This window comes from Falco biarmicus, chromosome 8 (genome assembly GCF_023638135.1).
Source record: "Falco biarmicus isolate bFalBia1 chromosome 8, bFalBia1.pri, whole genome shotgun sequence".
Lineage (NCBI taxonomy): Eukaryota > Metazoa > Chordata > Aves > Falconiformes > Falconidae > Falco > Falco biarmicus.
In genome coordinates, this window is record NC_079295.1 from 22,417,785 (window position 1) to 22,441,099 (window position 23,315).

Consider the following 23,315-nt stretch of genomic DNA (forward strand, 5'->3'; position numbering starts at 1 on the left):
TAGGCGGTGTGACATTCCTCAAAGTTGTCAAAAATCCTTTTCTTGTTTGTAGCACTTTGGGACACTAAAACCCGGGACGTATTTCACTTGCTATCTGAATTCCCCTGATCTACTCAAAAGGTAGCACCAACGGGCTCTGATACAAAGTCTGCAAAGTGCAGGGACTTGGAAGCATCTTGCCTGTCCTGCAAAGAGTGGAAGGAGGGGCAGAGGCAGCCTGTGGCTGCAGGGCCTGGAGCAGTGCCTGATTCCCTCATGCTAGTTCCGGGGCCGACGGGTATAAAGAGCTTTATGCAATGTCTGGAGGGTGGGAGTTTATAGAAAACGCAATGTCTCAACAGTCGAACACGCCTTTCTTCTGCAACTAGCGGGATAAGAAAAAGACACCAGGCTCCTTGTGCTGCTGCTGTGCAGATCAGCACCCCGGAGTCGAGGAGCCAGCTTCTGAGGGAGCTGGAGCATCCCAGCCCAGATGGGACCTCACCATCGGATGGATGGAAGAGCAGCAACTGCTTGCAAACTGCTCATATTATTCGCTGCATGCATAATGCAGGGCAGTTGCCAAGGTAAGCGCTATGCTCCAGCCTCTCCGGAACGGGACTTGCACGGCAAGGAGCACATCCCTGTCCTGGGGACTTCTATGAGAAAAAGACAAAAGTGCAGGAAAGTAGAGGGTTAACGGGAGGCTATTCGAGAAGTTCTTTCTAATAGTTAGGGGAGACAGTTGACTCTTTTCAGGAGTCATTTGTTGGAGTCAATTTCTGTTGTGGAAAAGGAAGTAGCGCCTTAAAACCCACTACAAACACCACCGGCTCTAACTTCACTTCATCTTAGTTTTAAATTATCCCAGGATGTCTTTTTCTGGTTGTTTTTCTGGTTTATACAAACTTTTTTTATGGTTGTACAAGACAGTAACACATAAATGTTGCTAAATTTGAAGGGACAGGTCAGACTTTACAACTCCACAGTCTAAACTCAGTTTTGCAGACATGCAAGTGGGCAGCTTTTCCTATAGCGAGTACAGCTTACTGGCTTTGGATAAGGTTAAAAAAAAAAAATCACTCCAGAGTTTTTTCATTTTTTTCCTTGCAATCTTTGTGCCTTTCTTGCTACTGAAGTGTGGGTGGTTTTGCAGAGCAGAGTTCACCTGCATTCCAAGAGCAGGTTTGGTGACCACTAAAATTGTACCTAGAGTTGTTTTTGATGAGAAGTGCACAGGCTGTGGCACTTGCATGTAGACAGGTTGTGCCTGTTGGCGCGGGGGGCGGGGGGAGTGGTTTATGCGTGGTGAGGCTTGCGTACGTGTGGTATATGCAGTCATTTACAGAAGGCTATAAGAAAGAAACAGATGCTTAGTCTGGAGCACAATAAGCTCCCCTCAGTCGGTCTCAGACGCAGATTTGAAGTTGAGAGAGGGAGAACTTTTTCTCTGAGCTTTGCTGTTGCTAGGCGACATCTGGGAGCATGTGACGGGCAGAGCAGGCTGAGTGCCGCTCCTCTGGTACTAATCTGGCTGCTAGGGATGGAAGTAGCTGTGTCTGAAGTCTTCTTCCCAGCCTGTGCCTGCAGCCCATCTCTTCCTCTCTCCCTCTCTTCGCGGTTTAATTGCAATGAAAACGAAGCTTGTCTTGTTGGAGCAAGAGTGGCTGAAGTGCATTCCGTCGGCCCCATGTAGTGACCTGGCAGTCCTGCTTGGTTGTGTGTGTCTGTGTATTACATGTGCATTCAAATTGTTAATCTGCTTTCTTTGCTCAACTCTTAGTTTAAGCTCCTTAGACAGAATCAAGTAAGCAACTGCTGTTAGCTCCCACTCCCGAGCAGGGAAGTAGGAGATAGCTAATGTGCTGCAGGAGACCTGCAAAAGCTCTAGCCAAGGAGGTCACACTGGGCATAATCCTATGTACTATTATTTTACATTGGGTAGAATGGAAGCTGCAGTGTTGATCTGAAAGTTTATTTCTTTGCTCTACAGCCGCTTTGGACTGTTCAAGATGTGCCTGGTAAACGACATGACAGGATAAGCAGAGGGAAGGTTTGAACTAGCCTCCATAGGCAGTGGAAGTACAGAAGGTTTTTACTGTGGTGTCACAATCTGCCCCCCACCCCCTTCAGAGTAGAATAACTGCAAATGAAACAGTGCAGTTTTAGTTAACAGGTAACTGATACTAGTAAAATCTCTGGATAGCAATCTTGGCCACACTGTGAATATTATTGTGAAATATTTGGTATCTCTAAGTTCCAGCTCCCTGAATGTTGAGATCATGTCAGACTCATTTAAAAAAAATATTACAAGAATCATGAAAGTAGTTCCAAGGCTCAGAAGGAAAATGGTGAAAATCATACTATCTTGTCTAATCCTCAGTATTTTCAAAGGTGCTTCCGTGATGGTTTTGAAGGTTTTGGTGGCAATATCTGAGTGCTCCCCCGTATAAGCTAGATGTTTCTAGAAGTAGCTGCACCTGAGCACTTGCTCAAATGAGAGTATCAGGATTCTTCCTTGATTTATCTAATTCTGGATTTACTGGAGTTAGACCACTTATAAACTGAATAAAAATACCGCCTCTTGTCATTGCCAGTAGTATAGGGCCTGGTTCTACAGCCTTTACTCTGCAAAACTGGTTGCCTGTGGGCTTTTATTAGAAAAAACTGCAGCTGGAATCTAAAAAACTACCTAAGTGAAGGTAGTGTGAAGAAGGAGCATCACGGGATTAACCTTAATGTTTGTTTTGAGAAATCTCAAAGTGCTTCACGCTCATAGTCACAAAGTAGACACACTGGATGGATGTTGTACTCTCAGCAGTTTTGCAAGAGGTCAAATGAGATCACTAGGGCAACTTCACATTTGAACAATGAGTTCTTTAACATTACTGCAAAGCATGCTAGATCTAAATACTCCTGCAATATTCCACATCGTATCTGTTATCAGGCTCACCTTATATAACATGGAAGGCCCGCTGTACTGTTTTGAATGAGGATTTAGTTCCTGAGAGTGTTTGAATTTTTTTTTTAATGATTTAGCACCAAAGGAACTGTTAGCTTAGCTTCTTTATAAAATAATTCATTTATATAAGATCATATATACATAATTCAGAGAAATATGTTTTTCTTTGTAAAAAAAAAACCAACACCCTTCTTTCTAGACAAAAAGTATTGAGAACTTTCTTCACAAATATATAGTAGTTAATATTTCTGTAATCTACATATTTCAAATCACTTAAATTTCCTTCATTGCTTTTTGGTATCCCTTGTGTCCTGATGACCTGCTTCCAACAGAGATGATTTAAATCTTCCAGAAAATAAATTTAATGTATTAAAATAGTATGAAATATTTAATAAATGACATTGGTATTGATTTTTGTCACCAATTCTGTTAAACTAGTGCAAGTTCCAAAACAATGCCAGTGCCATCTTTTCTCAGACTTGCATGTACTCACTCTGAAATTCTGACTGTGCTGCAATTTATTGCAAAGTACCAAATTGCTATGTAAAGGCCAGGATTTCACTGTATTGTGTAGTTTTCAACGTTGAAATTGCTGTTTGCCTCCCCCATTTTTCTGGTGGATACTTCTGAGGATATTTTTATTTCCTTAGCACACTTCGTGTATGGAATCAAAGATGACTGATTCATATGAATGATTGCTTAGCCAGGCTGTGTATTTTCTATGCTGATATTCATAATATTTGTGTAAACTTTCAAATTCTGGAAATGCAGGTGGAAATGCAAGTATCTCCATTAATGGTCTTTCTCTCCACATATATGCTAATTTTTTTGAATTTTGGATTCTATACTGAGTTAAGAGGCCAGATCAACACAGCTAGGTTGACTTCTAGTATTTTTTGCTCCTCTTTTCAATAAATCATAGTTTACTGCCTTTTTTTTTAAGGTTTCTGTTGTTGTTTTCAAGGTTAGAAGACTTAATTTTAAATACTTTTTTATAGGGAAGCTGATTATTCTGCATGCTTCTTGGCAAAACGTGATTTGTACAGAAACTTTGCTCTGATACAAAAGTTAATGTATCAAATTTGATTTACTTCTTAAATCTCTGCAATGATAAATCATCAGCTGAAATGTATCCCTGGCCAACGTGACTAAAATTTGTTACCATTATAAGGTCTCTATTAGCCTGAGAATGAAGGCTATTCTAACAATGAATCTATATGGTGTGATATATCTCAGAAATCACAATGAACATGTGCATGAAGTGAGGCCAGTAATTGAATAGGTACAATAAGACCAAGTAGAGAAGAGCTACAGAAGCTCTTTCCAGAATGGCAAGGGGAAACGTGCTTTTCCGTCAAACACTGTAATAGTTCAATCTCAAAATTAATAATTCAGTAGTTTTTAGGCATTGCCTTCACTCAAATCTATTTAATCTATCTGTAGGATGATGTGTAGTGGTGTTGCTGTAGGCGACAGGCCAGAGTCAGTATTCATACTCCCTTGTACAGCACTGTGCACATTTAAATGACAGAGAAGCCTGTCTGTAAGATTACGCCCCTGCCAAGACCTAGTGTTTGAAGGCCTTGAGTGAGACTTTCCTTGGGGACTGAGAATTTGGGAGTAATGAGAAGGGAGAAAGGATGGCAAAGAAAATGCATATACCTATGCAATCCTGATATACAATTTAATAGGTATTGTGCATGACCTATGGGCTGCAGTGTTCATAATCCTGCACTAGTATAATTTTTTTGGTTTCTCTTGGAGATGTACTCACACAAAATTAGGAGGAAAAAATCCCATTGAGTGTCCATCTGCCTGGCTCTGAACTAATTTATTGCCTGAAGGCTGACAATTTAGAAGTACCTATCAGTGAAACACATTATGATGTTCTCACATTTATTTAATGAGTGGTATTTCTGTGCACTGACAGTCTTATTTTTTTATGGTTCTTTTTAATGAGTAGACCTTTTAAGTACATCTCTTGAATTTTCTTAATAATTTACTCTTTTTTTTTTTTTTCTGTATTCTGTTCAGCAAAGCATATCAGGAATTTGCAAAGTAAGCAGCTAAAGTGAGGAATGGGACAAATCCCAGAATTTTAGTTAAAAATTGAAAGTAGTAATTGGATGACACCTGGTTAGATTTAGGTTCTATGCCAAATGCTAGAATTACAGTAAATAATTAAGCTACAAGAGTCAAGACAAACAGAGACAGACAAACAGAAATCTAAGGAGATTTCAGCTAAAATAAATGTGTGATGTATGTGATGCTTCTATTTCCCTTTAAGACAAACCAAAACCTTCTTTCATAAATTGAGCTGATTGGAAATTTGAGCAATGAAATCCTACTTTAATCCAGATTTACTTTCCATGTGTTTTGCAGGAAATGAGCAAAGATTCTTTTGGGGGAAAGGTAGAATGCAATTTCATTAAAGCCTTTTAATTCTTTTCCTTTTGGGCTTCCTGGATTGATGTGAAATCAATCACACTGTTTGGGGCCTTTCCCCCTCTATATACCTTCTTCCACTGTTAGGTTATTGCCAGATCAAAGCCTAATAGCGTTTTTTAACTTCTCATTATTTAGCACTGAACTTGAGGTTCTTCTGTCAAGATTTTTCTTTTTACATGAATACTTTTTATTTTTAATTGAGCAGTAAACAGGCACACTGTAGAGGTAGCTAATTTTATCTTTATGAATATTGGACCAAATTCTGTTCAGCTTTCCTACAATACTTATTTTTAGATGTGAGAACTTGTGAAAACTCTTCACAGAGACAAATACGGAACTTTGAATCACACTGTGCTATCACTTTTTAAAGCAAGAGTTTATAATTGTTTCTCCTGTTTTAGAGCTCTGCTTAAAAAGTGCTGGAACCATATAGCACTTCGGATGTTTCAAAGCAAATTACACTTTACAGAAGTTGTCACTGTTGAAAAACATTAAAGGTCTCTTCTAACTAATGATCTACAGGTTGACATCTATTTAAAGAGAAGGTGATGTTTTTATTCTACTATGGCTAATTAGTGATGATAATCAGATAATTTGTCAGCTTCTTTTTAATATTTTACATTTGAATGTGGCAAATACAGGACAGAGCTGTTTTACAAATTACTTAAAACTGAAGTGCTGCTTTATATAATTGTAATAATTATACTTTACTCTTAAAGATACCTTGAGCTGTTTCTAGATGAAGGAACAACAAGGGTTTTTTTTCTGAGTCAACTCAGTGTAACTCCATTAATTTCAAAGAAATTATCCCTGATTTGTAGTGATCTAAGAGAGATAGAATAGGATTCAGTGAAGAGTAAACATCTCTTAATAGCTTATTATTGAGATCCATTTTGAAGTCTACTTCATTATGATAATGTTAATTTTATTAACTGCTTTTTGCTTCCTTAACTCAGCACACTTTTGGAACAGTTAAAGAAAATGAAGTGTTACAAGTAAGCATAGAAATATTTAATGGAATGGATAGCCTTTAGCGGATTCCATAAGCTTTTACTATTGGTTTCAAGGCTTTTAATGTTTTCTTTGTTTTGCAATGCTTAAAGTGGATTAGAGATCTAAGGATCACTGTTACAAATTTTGTTTTGGATTAATGAAATGACATATAAGAGTTGACTGAAATTGTTCTATTTTTATGACCTGTTCTGTTTTGTGCTTTTAACATGAATAAGTTGCCTTTGTTTTATAATCAAGAAGCCAGATCTTCAGTAAAAGGGCACTGTTTACAGCAGCAATGTGTCTACCCAATTATTTTCTTGTGCAAGCAGGTCATGATACTACACCCTGCTGAGTTGAGTGGAAGAATGGAGGTCTATTCCAATCGGGTCTCCCTTTGATGGGGATTGCAGGCTCATGCTTTTGTGGAGCAGGAAGGATGGGGGTTTTAGTGTGTTCTGTGGCATCTCTTAAAAAAAAAATGATAAAAGGCATAGTCCACAAGATATCCCAGGAGCTAACACATTCACTGATATATTTAGAATCTAAGTAATGGTTTTTATCTTCAGAAGCCATTGTGCACATTATCAATTCAGATAAATATACCAGAGTTCAGTTAGTTTGAGGAAGTATGGGGCCGGCAGAACTAGAGTACATACATGTATCAATAATCCTCCCCAGGATTTGCCCAGAAGCACATTATTAAACACCAGTGGGAGACACTATTTAGATCTGATCAAGCCCTTGTCATACCTTGTGATGTAAGGGTACAGTTTCACAAGTGATGAGCCAAGTGAACAGTTCACTGCTGCTGGAAGCAGGAGGCCCCGCTCTCCTTCCCTCTCTCTCCCAGTGCTCCACTCCCACGTTGCTGCCAGCCTTCTAGTTCTTGCTACTTGCTTTGTGCTAGCACCACTGCTCATAGGGTCTCTCTGTGAGCTGCTTTCACTTAGAAACCTGGAGGAAAATTAAACCAGGCTTAGGGTATTAGGTGGTTCCTGGTGGCGTAGTGATTTTCAGCAGCATGCAGAAAGGTCTGGTAGTTACCAGAGTCTGGAAAAGAAAGTGAACCTTGGCATCAAGTGGGAGGAGGAGAGGAGGCAGAAAAAGGGAGAGAAAAGAGACACCTTTGTTCCTATGGTCAGTCAGGGGGTTGGCTGAGCTGGCCATGCAACCACTGCTCAATGCTTCTGCTAAGAACATACAGGAAATGCTTGGCTAGCATGCTAGTTACATGAGTGGTCCCATCAGGGCTGTGTAACAGAGTACCAGTGTTAGCGCTGCAGGAAACCCTTTTGTAAAGTTGTCTAGTGTAAACAGATGGCTTGACTTGAATGGGACTGCTCACGTGTTCACTTTTGAGCAGGATTGTAGGGCTGTTCTCAACCTGCAATGCAATAAATGAGTTGGACAATAACCAAGCACATGGAATGCTGCTGCAGTTTTTGTTGGCCTTCTAGCTGTGTTAATAAAAATAACTTATACTACTGAGAGGTCTAATAGGTTTTTTAAACCATTTCATGTGAAACAAATAAGCTCCTGTTTGTGTCTGAAATGAATGACCAAAGTTTGTGGTGTCTTTGGTATGAAGATACAAGCTGTTTTTCTTAGCTTTGCAGTTTTTATTTTTCTGTATGGTCAGCCACAGAACGTACCTTGAAACCTCACTGAAAATGAATTTTTGTTCCTAGTATTCTGTGAATGTAGCAAAGTACTAAAATTCCTTTTTTTACCTTTGCAGTACATGAAAGGTTTTTAGTGGAGTAATTAAACTGCATCTACTGCAGTTGTTAATCTCAGCCTTGACAAATTTCTGTTGGTTAAACCAATAGGAAATACGAGTAGAGCCTCAGACACAGCTCAGTTGTGGCCTGTCTTTTTGCTCAGGCAGGCTGGCCATCTCCTTCACTGGGAGCTCAGCCTGGGTAAAGACAACAATGAAAATCAGGCTCCTTTGGCACTTGCAGAAGTGAAATCCTGTCATGGAATTTGTGTTGCAACTGTAGGCAATTGAAAAAACATAACAGGATTTTTGCATTTCCACTGTTAAATCGTCATTACCAGCTTTTAGTAGTTTTGCAGTTTTAAACTTTATTAAGCCTACCACAGAATGCATTATGAAATGGTTATCTTAGAGTGAAAATACAAAAAATAATAAAACTTTAAAGCTGAACTTTAAATCCTTTAGAAATTTGGGTGTTTCTTGGATTTGTTTGAGGAAAAAAGAAACTAAAAGAATAATAGTTAAATTCAATAAAATGAGTAGCAAATTTAAATTAATTACAAGTGAGGTAAAAGCTCAAACCTTGATCAATTGGTTTATCCATACTAAGACTTCATCACCTATTAGGTAACAGAAACCATTTCTCCCTGGTTTTTGTTTGCTTTCTTAAAGAAAAGACACTTTAGCAATTGTGGGTTGTTTTTTTGGGGGGGGTGGTGGTGTTTTTTTTTTTTTTTTGTATGTCCAATACTTTTAAGCTTGTTGGTTTATTTAACTTTTTCTATTAGGGGTCAAGAATTCTCAGAGATTTAAGTCCTAAGAAATTTCATAAGGTAGTAGAGAGAGACACAGACCCAAACTATCACCCCATTAAGGGAAAATATCTTTCATTAAACACAGGGTACAGAGATGCTGATTTTGTGGCCTGCAATATGCCAGGTGTGGCTGCAACCTTATTCCTAGCATGCATTTTGAAAGACTGATGGAAACTATTGGTATGATGAAGGGATTAAGATTTAAAGGTTGCAAGTCTGTAGGCAAATGCCAACAGTTCTGTGGGCAATATTATTTATATGTTGTGTGCTACCACTGTGAAACTTGGGAGACAATGTGTGCCTTTCCTGTGGGTTTGTGTGCTTGCTTCTGGGTTAAAATACATAGCATGCAATACTTATATGCTCTTGTGTTTCCAAGGATGCAGCAAGTGTAGGGTTTATCCAGCTACACAAGCTAGAGCTGGAGACCCTTCTTCCCTGCTACTTACCTCTGTGCCTGGAATGCTGCTTTGAGTAGCTAGCTAATGTAATTTAAGGAATTACTTAAAATATTATGTCTGGCAGCCACCAATGAAGGGAAGTAGCAGCAGAATCAAGCATAATTAAAAAACCAAAATGGGTTAGTAAATCTGACAGTAGTAGAGTTTGCCTGGTTCGGAGAGATCTAAGTAAAATACTTCTGTTAGGGCTGATAGAAAGGGTAATGTTTCAGTGGGAGATGATATTTCCTGTATTTATTCTCTTCTGATGAATTCAACCACTTTGCCTCTTTAATTTGACATGCTCACTAGTATTACTATTTGGGTGAAAGGTTTTTTTTTTATTATTTTTTATTTTTAAACTGAAAACTATAAAGAAAATATATCACATTTAAAAATGAAGTAGCAAAATGATGACTGTGAAGCTCTAGGACACAGCTTAAATTGTTTTTTTCTATCTGGAGTCCCACTAGTTAATGATGGTGCTACTCAATTAGTGAAGAATTTTGTTATAGATGTGGGTTCTGAGGTGGGAAGGGAGAAACAGATTTCGCTTTATGTGCTTACCATGTTTATTATCTGTAAGGGAAAGTGTTAATTTATTGCATGACGTGTTTCATTTTTCGTTTAATAACTTGTGATATAGTATTCCAGTAGGTTTATGATTTGACAGTATTATATATTGCATAACAATTTTCAATTTAGCAATAATACATAAAAGAAATATAAAAAAATTATGTGATATCACTGGCACCAACTGGAATGGAAGGCTCTTACTGAGGCTGATTCCAAGTGCTACAATGACTCATCAGTTTTTGGGAAAGCATGACTGAAATGAATGCAGCTCACCATCTCAGCATGGGGTCTAGTTTTGAGAACAAATAGCACATAGTTGGAAAATTTATTTAAAAAACAGCACAGATCTGAAAATGAGAATAGTTTCCTGAGAAGGTTGTTTTATCATCTGGTACTGTATCTGTTGGACTTTCTCAGTGGTATGTACTGCTCTCTTTAAGTTGTTTAAGCAGCCCCGGCCCCAGTGTAGTTGTAAATACTTCCTAGTCTTGCAGATTTTCCTCATTTGCTCATATTTTCCCACTCACTCTGTTACCGGATTGATATTCTACAGCAGCCTTGGGGCCAATAGCAAGGTTCATTCTTAGGAAGATGCTTGGGATGCTTCCTTCTCTGGGTAACTGGGGGTTTCTACTGTGTTTGCTTGTTCTTCCTCTTTATGTCATTTGGTCAATTAGAACAGATTTTTGCATATTTAATGTGCCATTCACGAAAAAGAAGCTTCTGGGTTTTAGGAGAGCTCAGGCATATATGCTTCCCTAGAGATCCACAGTGCTTGCTTCACTAACCCAGCTAACACAATCACAGTTGACTTGTGTGGATTAAGACACCCAATGTTGAGACTACTGGTTGAGCTTATCCATTTTAGTGTAGAATATGTTCTTTACATGTCATGTGTCTGAAATACATTTTTTAAATTGTGAAGGCTAGTCTTTCAGTACTGCAAATACTGGTTCTCTTTAATTTGGCCATGCAGATAATAACTTTAATAAATTCTCTAAGAAAGTACACAAATAGATTTTATTAGTCTCACCTTGGAAAAATATTTGATATACAGTTGGGGTTAAAGAAAGTGTCCAACCAAAATTAATGGCTGATTCTCAGTTATCACTGAAGTAGAAGAAATTTGGCTGTGACTTAAACGGAAGGAGGAACCTGGTCTGTTCAATATAAGGAATATTTACTTTATCAGTAGAAAGGAGTATCATCACCTGTCTATTGGAATTACGTGTATCACCTCTTGTCTATTAGAATTAGGATTAGTTCTTATTCCTGCCTTGTTATAGGACTGAGAAGATAGTAAGAGTTTGCTTGTTGCTTTTTTAAAGTGTGTGAGTTAAAGCAAGATTACAAAGGAACTTAATTTTGACTAATTTGCTTATAGTACCATGTGATGGTAAACATATGTAGTATGGATATGTGCTGTTTGTGAGCATGCATGATAAATAAACTGTCATGTTATTAAATTTAAGAAGTTTATATCTTTCTACATTTAGGATCAGTGTGAAAAAAATTACGATATTGTATACTTTAATTTTGTTTACTTTTTCCATAATGGCTGGTTTTAAAGTGATAGTATAGAAACCATAGTTACTTTGTTATCAATACCAGAGCTTTAAGAAAAAAATAATTTAAAACGGAAAGTTTTTTCTAAAAGGTCCATGTGTAGTTTGTCAGAAAATTAGGAGCTTGTTCTCTTTATTACTAGTTCAGGCTTATACTTGAAAAAAAAAAGAATAATTTGTTAAAAATGAATTTATAATCTATTTTTATTTTTACCAGGTTGTTTGCATTTGTTGCTTTTTCAATGAATTTATAATCTATTTTTATTTTTACCAGGTTGTTTGCATTTGTTGCTTTTTCAATTAATAAAGCTAAAAGAAGGTAGAGAAGACGAGGATTATGAATATCTTTAACGTTGCTAGGAGGCATTTACAGTGTCATTCCTTTGAACTTGATGTCTGCAGGAGACTTGAACCCTTTTTTCTTTGTAGGAAAGCTTTTCTGCTTAGTTTCAGTAGATTAAAATCCTGAATTTCTTTAATTCCTGGATTTATGTTAAGGCTTAGCAGAAATGAACCTATAGTCTTTTTATAACTGAAAACAAATAGTTTAACATAGAATATGCTAATTTAAAATATTATTTTAAAAGATTTTGTATGTGAGCATTATTAAAATGAGATTTGATTCTTTAGTTTTAACAATGATTTTAGTTGACAGGTGTCTGTATGTACAAGAACATGCAGACAGAAAGCACAGAATATAATGTAGATTTTACTGACTCCAAAATTTATTTTTTTTTACTACTTGACAAATGGTTTTGAAAGGGAAACCATAAAAATCTGCTGTTGCTGCACTGAAATGTGGTATTTCTAAGTCCATACTGAAAGACAAAATTTTCACTTTTGTTCTTGAATTTTAAGGTGCTTTTTAATAAAAAATCGGAGAGTAAAAATTTTAAATGTAGGTATTGCGTTCTACTGTGATAAGCAAGATCCATTTATTACAGCTTCTGATACCCATCATCCTGGAATCAGGATGTGGTTTACTCAAAATTTCTTCTCCTGTGGGTATGGTGTAGCTAGCTCATTCACCTGAGATGGAAATAGACTCTGCATATCCAGGTAGGTTTACAGACAGAGACAAATAAGCAAAGATTAAATATAAGTTTCTCTTCTGTTTTCATTCCTCTTGCCCTCCTAATATCAGTTCTATTTATAATCCAGTAACCTGTAACTTTCTACATGTGAGTGGATTTTAGGAAGAGGGGCTAGATGTATGATTTTCTGCTGTTTGGTGGAGCAAACACTATTTTATTATAGTCATCAATGTGTTTCTGCTATTTTTTTGAGGAAGCTGTGCAACTGGGACTTTAGAACCCAATCTCCTAGTCCAGTTAGTGTCAGTGGAGAACCAGATGTGTTGCTTCAAGTTCAGTTCTTTATCATTTCCACATCCCTCTATAAAATAATCTGAAATAATCTGTATGATTTGTGTACCAGAAGGTTTTCTAAAATGTCTGTGTCTTTGTTTGGGGGATAGAGAGTGCATAATAAAACAATCAAATAAATGAAGTACTTCTGCACATGCATCACATGATGTTGGCATTCAGAAGAATAAATGGACTCAAATATAGAGTAGGCAATTTTTGTGAAGAGTAGTGCATTGATCACTGTTAAACACACCAGAGTTAGAGATGAAGTCACTGGCTAGGAATCCTTCCAACACCAATTGGTAGAAAGTTGAGGGCCCCTCCACAGGAAGGATCAAGATGCACGTGCCTTGTTTCTTGTGCTGCCTAACAAATATACCGGCAAACCTGAGTGTGCCTCTACTGTGACTTCTTGGAGTCATACTGGAGAAACAGCAGCATCTAAGTGTGCATCAGTGAAGAACAGTGCCATTTGGTCTTTGCTTGTGGACCTCCAGGTGAGTTCAAGTGCCTGTCATCTTTATGCTGCAAACTGTCCAGGGTATTACCCTTCTTTTTGTTGTGTATGGTGCAAGGCGTGGAGTTCTTGATCAACTACTGATTCTGTAGATGCTATTTTACTACTACTAATAATCTTATTATAATATGTGATTAGATGATGAGTCAGTAATAAAAATGCCATACCTCCCTATTAATATTGTAGGTCTTTCTCTCTGGCACTGAAGCTCTTCTGCTTCAGATTGTCCCTTGGCTAGTCTCCTGTCCACCTATCAATCTGTATACAGAGATCTTGCAATCATGTGAAGTGGATGCAGTCTCACATTTGGACTATCTTTTGGTTGATATTGCCAGTTAATTATTTCTCTAATATAATCTGTTTTAGAGACATCTAGGTACAAAAGACATTCTGTTTTGCAAGGTCTTGTAGACTGAAGATAAATCTTGCACTGCTTTCTATAATACCTATAAATGCTTGTGTGGGCTGTGGTTTATTAATCTGTATAGTTTGCATTAAATCTAATGGAGTCTGCAGAATGTAGAAAGATTGAAAGTTAAATACCTCGAAGTATATGAAATTAGCATAAGTTTATCAGACTCTATTTTTCTTTATAGTTTAAATAATCTTTGTCCATTTGCCTATTATACTAGCTAACAGAATACTACTTTTCAGTATCACAGGGCATTTTACAATAATAAGAAAAGGTTTTTATTGAATTACGATTTTTACTTCTTTCTTCATTAGTGTGGGGAAACAGAGGTGGCATTTCCAGAGGTTCAGCTTGCCCTCCCTGAGCATTCCACAGCCTTAGGGTGTTTGACATGTAATTAAGCTAGGCAAAAATCTGACATCAAAGTGTATGGAAGGATTCTTCTAACTGCAAGGCCACTGGAGTGGGCTGTTCTGTTTGAGGGCTGAACGGGACAAGGAATAGTACCCTTTGTTGGAAGGCAGAAAGGTGGAAAAAGAGAGCTTGTGAATTATTTTTTGTTGTTAAAGTTATGTGGAAGAAGCTGGTAATGTACAGTTATTTTTCATTTATTTCTGGAAAAACTGCAGATGTATTAAAGGTGGAACTGTTCAGCTGAAAAAATATTGCCTTGAAGAGTGTTAGTTTTTTAAACACAAAAAATCTGTTGAGAGAGAGGTTTCCCGAAGTGTAAAGTAATTGCAGCAGCATAAATTTCATTTTTGAGTGGACAGTTTGAGAGTGGTACAATCTACCCTGGGCTTAATACATTTTTCATTACTTTAAATCTTTCATTCAAGCTGAACTGTTAAAGAGGTGTTAGCAATTCTCAAAGGTATTGTGAGCACAAGAAAGAAAAAATGAATGAGGGGGTTTGGAGTATTCTGTAAGGTCAGAATAGGCAGTCATGGTGCCCGTAATCTGGGGATGACAAATGTAACTCAAAAGATTTGTAGCCAAAGTTAAAAGTATGAGGGACTTCAAGGTTGAATGGGCAGGTAGAAGATGTATGAAAAGAACTACAAAAGACTAGATCTGTTCAGAGAGGAACTGAAGTGAGTCTAAAGTAATGCGGACTGGTAGAGTAAGGCACTACTGGTTTCCATTATAAGCCAAACATGATGTTCTGCTTTTAATACAAGAGGATTGAATTTAAGCTTTAAGTTTCACATTGTGCTGTGAAATGCCTGGAGCTATTAACATCTCTCTCTTCTGCTGAAGTTCCATATGACTTAATGTGACTTTGGGTAACATTCATTAGTATTCATTAGTGGTGTGAATGTTGGCTACCATCCTTCAGTGGCAGTGGGATTTGCCTTTTGCAGTGGTTTAGCTTGGATACTTCATTCTTACACAGGCAGCACCTGTTGTGCAGAACTTGTCTTGCAGAACATAAGATAATTGTACTGAATAGTGCCTGTATATTTCCTTTGGTAAGAGATACCTTTTCTTTTGCTTTTAATTTATTAAAAATAAATGTATTTCATATGGTTAGTGTTCTGTTCAATCTTTGCTCTGACAAAATCAATATTATGTTGCTTTATTTCAGTGGAAAATGACTATCAGGCATAATCTTTGAGCAAGTAGCTTACCCAGAGCCAGTAATATTAGCCACCTTGTTTTTATCGGAGTAAACTGTGAATCTTAAACATCCACTCAGGAGTCTTTTATAAACCTAGACACAGGGAACCACAGAAATTTAGTGACAAAGTTAGCATAAAGCCTAAAGACAGTAAGCACAGCAAGAAGTTTATAAATAGTGTTTTGGGCTATATTTTTCCAGTGATGCGTCTGATCTTTGGTTTGCATTTTCCAGTACTGGATTGGATTATATTGAAGATGATATCATGTATTTGTTTTTTCCTTGGTGTTTTCCTGAACATTGAGCATTGAAACAGATCTTTATCTTTCATAATTATTTTTGTTAATGCCCAGAGATTCTTCTTCATATATGTTGTGGTGTGATTCATAAGGTCTGCCATGCATTTGTTTTGTCTGTATTTTAGTGCTTTAATCAAAGCCAAAAGACTAAAATGGAATTATAGTAAAACTAGAGCAACATAAAAAAATCAATAATTTCTGAATTTTGAACTTTCAAAAGTCACCTAGATTCTTTTCTATTAGCAAATCTTAAGCATGTCAGTGAAGACTAACTGTTTTACTGCTTGTTTTTAAACTCAGTGCTTATTTGCTCCAGGAATCCCGCTAACAGGATTCTGTTTGCCTGAAAGAGGTGTCTGGTTTTATCAGCATCTGTCAGGGTAAATCAGAATTTCTATGGAAGTTAGTTCATTAGTATTAATTTTGGCAATATCTGACTGATTCATGAGCTGTCTTGCCATTAAAAAATTAAATCACTTACTGAAAGCAAAACCTTCCAGAAAATTTCTAATGACTATCCTTCAGTGAATTGAGGCTTCAGATAATGGCAACAAACAAGTGGATACCTCTTGTCTTCTGACAGTCCCTGCTGTTGCCGAAACCCAGGTGCTGCAGGCTCACATTGCAAAGCATATGCCAATGGAAATAGTCCTTTTGCTTCCTCTGTGGATCAGTTACTAGTCAGCATGTGTAATGCCTGTAACATTTTTAATTTAATTAACACTGTTTAAAATGCATAACTAAAATCATAGTAACTAAATCACAATTCTTCAAATATCCTAAGTTTCCACTACTTGGTTTTAGCAGAATATATAGAGTTAAGTTATGAGAAAATGGTCTGTGTAGTTGTTTATAGTAACAAACCTGTTTATTGCTGACATAGTTATTTTTTAATTCTGGATATTTTTCTGGATATTTGTTGCAGTGATTTTGTAATCATGCATTTTTCCCCTGATTACTTTCTTCTTTATCAAAGTTAGAATTGTTTTTGTTTGCAGTTGAAACACAAGCTTTTTAGAATCGTGGGTGAGATGTGCCCTTGGTACTGCAGGTTGCTTTTACTTCTTCCCTAGTACTAATTTTCAGAGATCGTCTTTTTAATGAATTAACATCATCTGCTATGTAATTTTATTTGTTCTAAAGATAATACAAAACAATGATAAGCGAAATAGTCTTTTGTATTTTTGGTAGTTGTTTCAGGGCTCTTTGCCTTCAGTTGTAAGTAAGTGTGAAAGATAACATTTGAAAAGCCTAATGCCATAATTACATGAATTATAATGAGTCTGCTGAAGAATTGTATAAATGGACATTGATACAACATTTACTGTATGTAGATGTGAGCAACTTTATAATTCAGCAAAGTATTACAGGGGGTAGGAGAACTGTGTGATTTGCAGATTTTCTGTTAACATTCAATTACCATTTCTCATACCGTACAAAGTCTGCTATGCTTATAATGCTTTCTAAAAAGCTTATTGGTGTTATTTCCTCATTTTATTACTATAAGGGTATGTTTAACTGTAGTAACTTAATACCAGATAGGCAAAATAGCAGTGTTGTACATAGTGCTTGGATTTTTTTTGCTAGTTATTATGTAGAAATAATATTCAAATTGCTCATATTGCTTGTTTATGAGCATCTGTTTAATTAGGAATTCTAATCATGTGGATGCAGATTTCATTCTGTATTGTAACTTCTTTTTATGTAAGTGGCTGTGAATATTCCAGTGGTTTTGAATAGCATTAATATACTAAATATACAAGTAAATGTAGTATTTGCTTTGCATAGTAATTCCAATTGATAAATGGTGGTTTATGTGTGTTTATTAGAGCTTTAACTGCTAATCTCATATAGAAATGTTGCTTTGTAGGGCAAAATTCAGTGAGAGGGCCTGGGATTCCAGAGTGAACTTGTACATTCCTTCAGGGCATTTTTGCAAGGGAGGTTGTTGTGTTTTAAAGGTAGTTGATAAGAGACCTGCACCACCAACCCCAGACCTGCACCACCAACCACCATCATGCATTAGTCTATAGAAGGTATTTGGGTGAACATACTCCTGTACCACTCCGTACCACCATTTATCCAAGTGAAATTTTTGACCATTTGCAGGATACATTATAAATCAGGATGTCACTACCAGACAATCAGATTTGAACATTCCTTGCATAAAGTAGCTTGCCTATATCCCTTAGGAATACATCACTTAACTGTGTTTATGTGACAGTGTTGATATGCCTGGTTTTACATGAAAGTTAGGGTATCGTGTTATTTATGTCATCTTGAATTCAAAAAGTAGGTGGTTGTGCTTTATGTATACTGAGGTTATCTTCTCTGGACAAATTACTCAGAATAATTGAAAGAAGTAGTTTTATTGTATGGCTATTAATTAAATCAGGAAACAGGATTTTTTTTCTTCAGAGTTGGATTTTGCTACTACCTCAGGTTTTTTCAGTGTTCCCTTCTCTGAGGTGCTGACAACAGATTAACATGAAACAGAGCTCTGTTGAACCTAATTATGTTATAGCTCATTGTTTTGGGGACCTATAAAAACTGTTCACTCCCTTTTTATGAGGCTGTAGTAACAACGAAAGGCCATAAACAGTGCATTTTCTCTTTCCTATGGGACTGGAGATTTCATTAGTCGACTCTTAATAAAGGCCTGATCCAGCTGCATTTACACCTGGGAATGAATGCTTCTTTATCAGGTCTTAATCCTTAGTAGGTCAAGCAGGAGGGAATGACAGCAGGATAGCTTTTGATCAGCCATAACTGTCTGGAAGCTTAATTTCTTTTTAAATTATTTGCTATTCAAATGTTGACTGAAGACATACTTTCCTGTACTTCAGAGGAAAGATTTTAAATATTAGGGCATTATTAAACAAAACAAAACTGAGGTCTTTCTATATGTTTAAGCAGTCACTCCTGGAAAAAGATTTCCACGTCAGCTAAAGGGATTATTATTTTTTTTTTTTTAATCCTCAGAGAGTCTGGGGAGGACTAATGTTTAGACCTTAGAAATAATGTAGAAAATTATACCATACCTTGATTTAAGCCTATACTGCTTCTGAATTTTAAATTGATACATTCCTGCTAAATAGGTTTCTGTAGTGTAGGTGCTCCTCTGACACTTGTTTGGATTATTTTGATTTTTGTGTGTGTTTGTATAATTTACAAATATTAAAATTATGGAAATTTTCTAACAATTTAGTTGGGACAAATCCTGTAAGATTTGGAGCTGGTTCTGTTCTTTTTTTGGTTGACTGGGTGCATAGAGATCTTTTTTATATATATACTTATATATACTTTATATATACTTTATATTTTTGTATTATTATAACATTATTTTCTCTCTGTTCCATGCTGTAGGGGGCTGGATAGATTACGGTTGTCTGACAGGAATGCACTCCACTGTCTGTTTTTATGCTGGTACTGCTAACCTGCTTGTTGCTCTGCTTTACCCTGCAGGATGTGAGCGGGGGCAGTTTCGCTGTGGAAATGGCCGCTGTATTCCTGCAGATTGGAGGTGTGATGGGGCTAGAGACTGCTCAGATGATACAGATGAAGCTGGCTGTCGTAAGTGAAACAACTATACCACAACTTCTTTGTAATATAAGAAACAGTGAGATCCCAGTGTGCTCAACTGTACCTGTGGTACAAGAATGAATATTGGAGGGGGAGAAAACTCCTAATTGTCTTGAGATGACTGGAGAATCTACTTAAGAATCATATTTCTTGAGTCCATTGGCTTAGGTAGTCAGAAAATCAATAATGCTCAACCTCTAACATGACTTAGCCTTATCTTAAAAATCTGAGTGCCCAACAGTGACATTTCATTTGATGACTAATGTTCCAAGTAGGTGTAGAAATATATTGTATTCTATTACTGTGGTAATCCTGAATGTTGGATGTACATACAGCTACCCACCAGCATCACTTGAGCTCCAAATCTTTGGATCTTTCAGGCACTAGAAAACAAGCTGTACCTACTGTACTTTAAGTAGAGTCTTGGTTAGTTGTCTAGATAGAGTTGGTTGTGTTATCTTCGGTGCCAGCAGCTCAAAGACAATTGCATTCAGATGGGCTGTAATATCCATGCCCAAAGATTCTCTCAAGCAGAATGTTAAAAAGTTGTGAAAATGAAGAAATTCCTTCCACAGTCTGTTTTCAGGAACTCACCTGTATTGTACCTTGTTGGTTCTAATGTTCTTTGAGGTCTTGTGGGCTGGTGCAGTTATCAGCCCACTTACTGATTTAGGCCAGTTTTTGCCCCTCAGCTGATGAGGAGTGAGAAAGACTGATTTATGTTGGTTCTTTTCATGCTGTATTGTTTCTTTACTGCTTGACCCATATAATAATTGGAGGTCATTCACATAGCTTGGCAGTCTGATTTGTTGCTTAGCAGTTCAGCTAGCTCCAAAACCCAGTGTAGTTCTGGATGAAGGATGCCTTGAATTGGCAAAACAAAATGGTGTTGTCCTATAGTGTGCTATTTCAACTTAGTTCTGAACTGCAACTGGAAAGAACTTCGAACAAGGTGTGGGTAAAATTCATGTTGATTTTGTGAAAGACAAAAACCTTCCCAACACTTAATATATTTTTCATGTTATAAGCATGAAGTTGAGTTGTTCTCATTTTCATACCTGTGATGAATTAGGAAGATGAAAATTAAACTTTTCAGTTTTTTCCAGTTAATTGTGCTTTTCAAAACGATGTGTTAATGTGCTGTATGTAGTAGGGCATGTAAGTGTCTAGGAAGATAGTTTTAAACTGTTTAAAACTGGCTTAAAGTTAAAATCATCTAACAAGATTATTTTTTGGTTCTTAAAAACAGGAATTGAAAAAAGTATACATGAAGTTTATGGTCGTCTGTAGTATGTGATCAATTTTATCTCTTTGATTACTTTACCTCTAATGTAATTTTGTACTTCTAAACTCTAAATCTTCAAAGTGATTTAATTTTCTCCCTTGATGCTTTTGTTTTCATTGGTAGTTGTGCTTGCATATCATCTCATGAGCACAAAGTGTTTCTAGTTGACTTTGCAGTACTGTAAAAACATGATCTTGAGAAAAAAGATGGTTAATCTTTTTACTAAGTCCTAGTGGACTGTGTTATGCTAGTGATTCTATCCCAGGAGTATTAACTAGGGATGGAGTAACCTGTAACACAGTTTTAAAAATTTATTTTGATCTTTCTTTCTAATGGCTCCCTGTTCTTTGTCTACTTGAAAAGTACAGAGTGGAGGTGGGACAACATTCAGATTGTCCTGACCTGACCCTCACTTTTGCCTCATGAATTCACATAGAAGAGTCATGAGCTAGTGCTGAATGATCACCTTCCTACTAGGGATGGAGCAGCTGAGGCGGAGTGAGAGCAATTGAGCAGACCCCTGTGAGACTTGGGAAGCTATAGTGTGACTCCATATATAAATGAAAAAAACCCAGAGGCTCTGCCAGAGGGTGATTCAGAGCATTAAGCTTTTGCTGTGACCTGCCTTCTAGAGTAGCCTATGTCTCCAGGGGAGGATACAAACCGGAAGGTTCACATGCAGGAATTCACTAAACTGAATTTTGCCTTTGAGCATCCTTCTGTTGGTTCACTTTCCCCTCACTGCTCTGTACATTTTCTTTGGTTTGTCAAATGCTTCATGTATTTGGTGGAAGTTACAGTCTTAACCTTAAGTCTTTTCCCTTATTTAATTGTTTTCTTTAAAAGTGCTTTCCCAGATGTCTGTGAAATGACAGGTTTTTTCATTACTTATGCTAGCACAACCTACCTGTGAGGGAAATCAGTTTCAGTGTCAGACTGATGGTGAATGTATCCCCCAGTCATGGGTTTGTGATGATGAGGAGGACTGTGAAGATGGCTCAGATGAGCATCAACAATGTCGTAAGTATTTATGTTGTAGCATCTTTCTGAAATAAGGTAATTCACATAGCAGCATATTGAGAACACACAGGAACAAACCTGCTCTAAGTACAGCTTTTACCAGAAGAGTCTCTCTAAAGTAGTTTCTAGAAATGAGATCATCTGAAGTAGGTAAAATACAGAAAATGTGTCCAAAATGTCATCTCCAGGTCTTGAAATCTGAAAATTACTGATGTTTCAGTTAATTAAAAAGAGGGAAAAAAAGGAGAAAAAGATACAGTGCATATTAGTTTTATAGTCGATACAAAATTTACTAGTTCCAAAAATGGTGAAATATACGTAGTACTCTGATGTCCAAATACTGTCTCAGTCACAGAAAAAGCTGCTTTCTTCACTGCATAACAAAATTCACAGTGACATCTCACAATTTTATATATATATTAAAAAGTTCATTTCTTCTGAGAAAAATTTTGAAATTCTGATGTATAAAAAGGGAGGAATTATCAGTCAGTTGGAATAAATATTGCTAAAGATTCTTGTACCATCTTCAGTGATGCTATTTAATGACATTATTACTTAAAATGACCACAGCTGTTCTTTCTCCTATTCTCATAGGAGTAATACTAAAAGTCTTGGTATGGGGTGAAAGTCTACTCTTTCGTTATCGTTTGGACAGCTTAAACTCAAGACATAGTTCCTATTAGTATTTCACTTTAATATGCTAAACAGTGTATTATCATGTTTAAATTGCTGTTTTCAACTAAAGTGTTTAATGTTCTCTGCATACTTTAGAGCAAAGAAATCATTTAGCAGCCTAACTGCCAATAGCCATAGTCTTTGTCTTTTTTCAATATCGACAATAAGATAAACATTGATAATAAAATATGTTACTCTTGAATTTTGTGACTAAGCAGTTCAAGGGCTACATACAGTTAAGTACGTGCTGAAGTGATGAACAGTGAACGGAGATGATTATTGCATCAAATTACATCGTCTGTGTTATTGCATAAGACAGGAAGAACAAGTGTAGTGTTCTGAAGAACCAATTTCCTGCTACTTCTAGTGTTAGAAGTTACTTTAAGTGATGAGGATAAGATTAATTTATTTTCCTTTTGATTCTATGTATAATTTTTGAATAGCTTCTTTAAACTGAACAACTCTGGAACTACTCACTAACCCGCTTGATTCTTGGGAGATTCATAGGTTAAAGTTTTGGAAGGGTTTTGCTCGTGGACTTGGTTAGTGCTTTTATGTCTTGATACTTGTTCCCACTGAGGATGGAAAAAATTGGAACTAAGGTTAACTGACTTTTGTTCCTCTCTTCCTCTCAGAAGGTGTCAGCACAACTGCTGGTTATGTTTTAACTAAGGAATACGTAGATACAAAATGTAAAATGAGCAACAGCTTGGAGTTGACTTTTGAATTGGATCACTGTACTGGTCACCATGCACTGGTTAATCATGAGTGTTGGTAACTATACAGTGGCACTGTGCTGCTGCTGCTGCTGTTTTTGAGCCATCTTCTGGTATTTGTCCTTATTCTTCTAAAGGGACTTTTTACCTCTGGGCTTGGGAATCCTGAGGAGCTTTTCCTTCTTGAAATGGTAATTTTTTTTCCTGAGAAAAATGGCTGACAGCTCTGGAAGTCACACATGCAGAATTAAAACAATTTTAGTTTACTTCACTGTCTTGCTCTTGTTTTTCCTCATGACACTAGTCATCAGCACCAGTAG

The 23,315-nt window shown here is 36.8% G+C and overlaps 1 protein-coding gene across 4 annotated transcripts in view; it reads left to right on the top strand.

The window, feature by feature from the left end:
• Positions 1-268: 268 nt before the first annotated feature.
• The window catches only part of LRP2 (LDL receptor related protein 2), a 128,028-nt gene continuing 104,981 nt past the window's right edge, over positions 269-23,315 (top strand). For all 4 annotated transcript variants that reach the window (XM_056349576.1, XM_056349577.1, XM_056349578.1 and 1 more), the window contains exons 1-3: positions 269-566; positions 19,183-19,290; positions 21,482-21,604. In XM_056349576.1, coding sequence (XP_056205551.1) covers positions 473-566; positions 19,183-19,290; positions 21,482-21,604 — 325 coding nt within the window. In that variant the 5' untranslated portion in view covers positions 269-472. The remainder of the gene's footprint in view (positions 567-19,182; positions 19,291-21,481; positions 21,605-23,315) is intronic.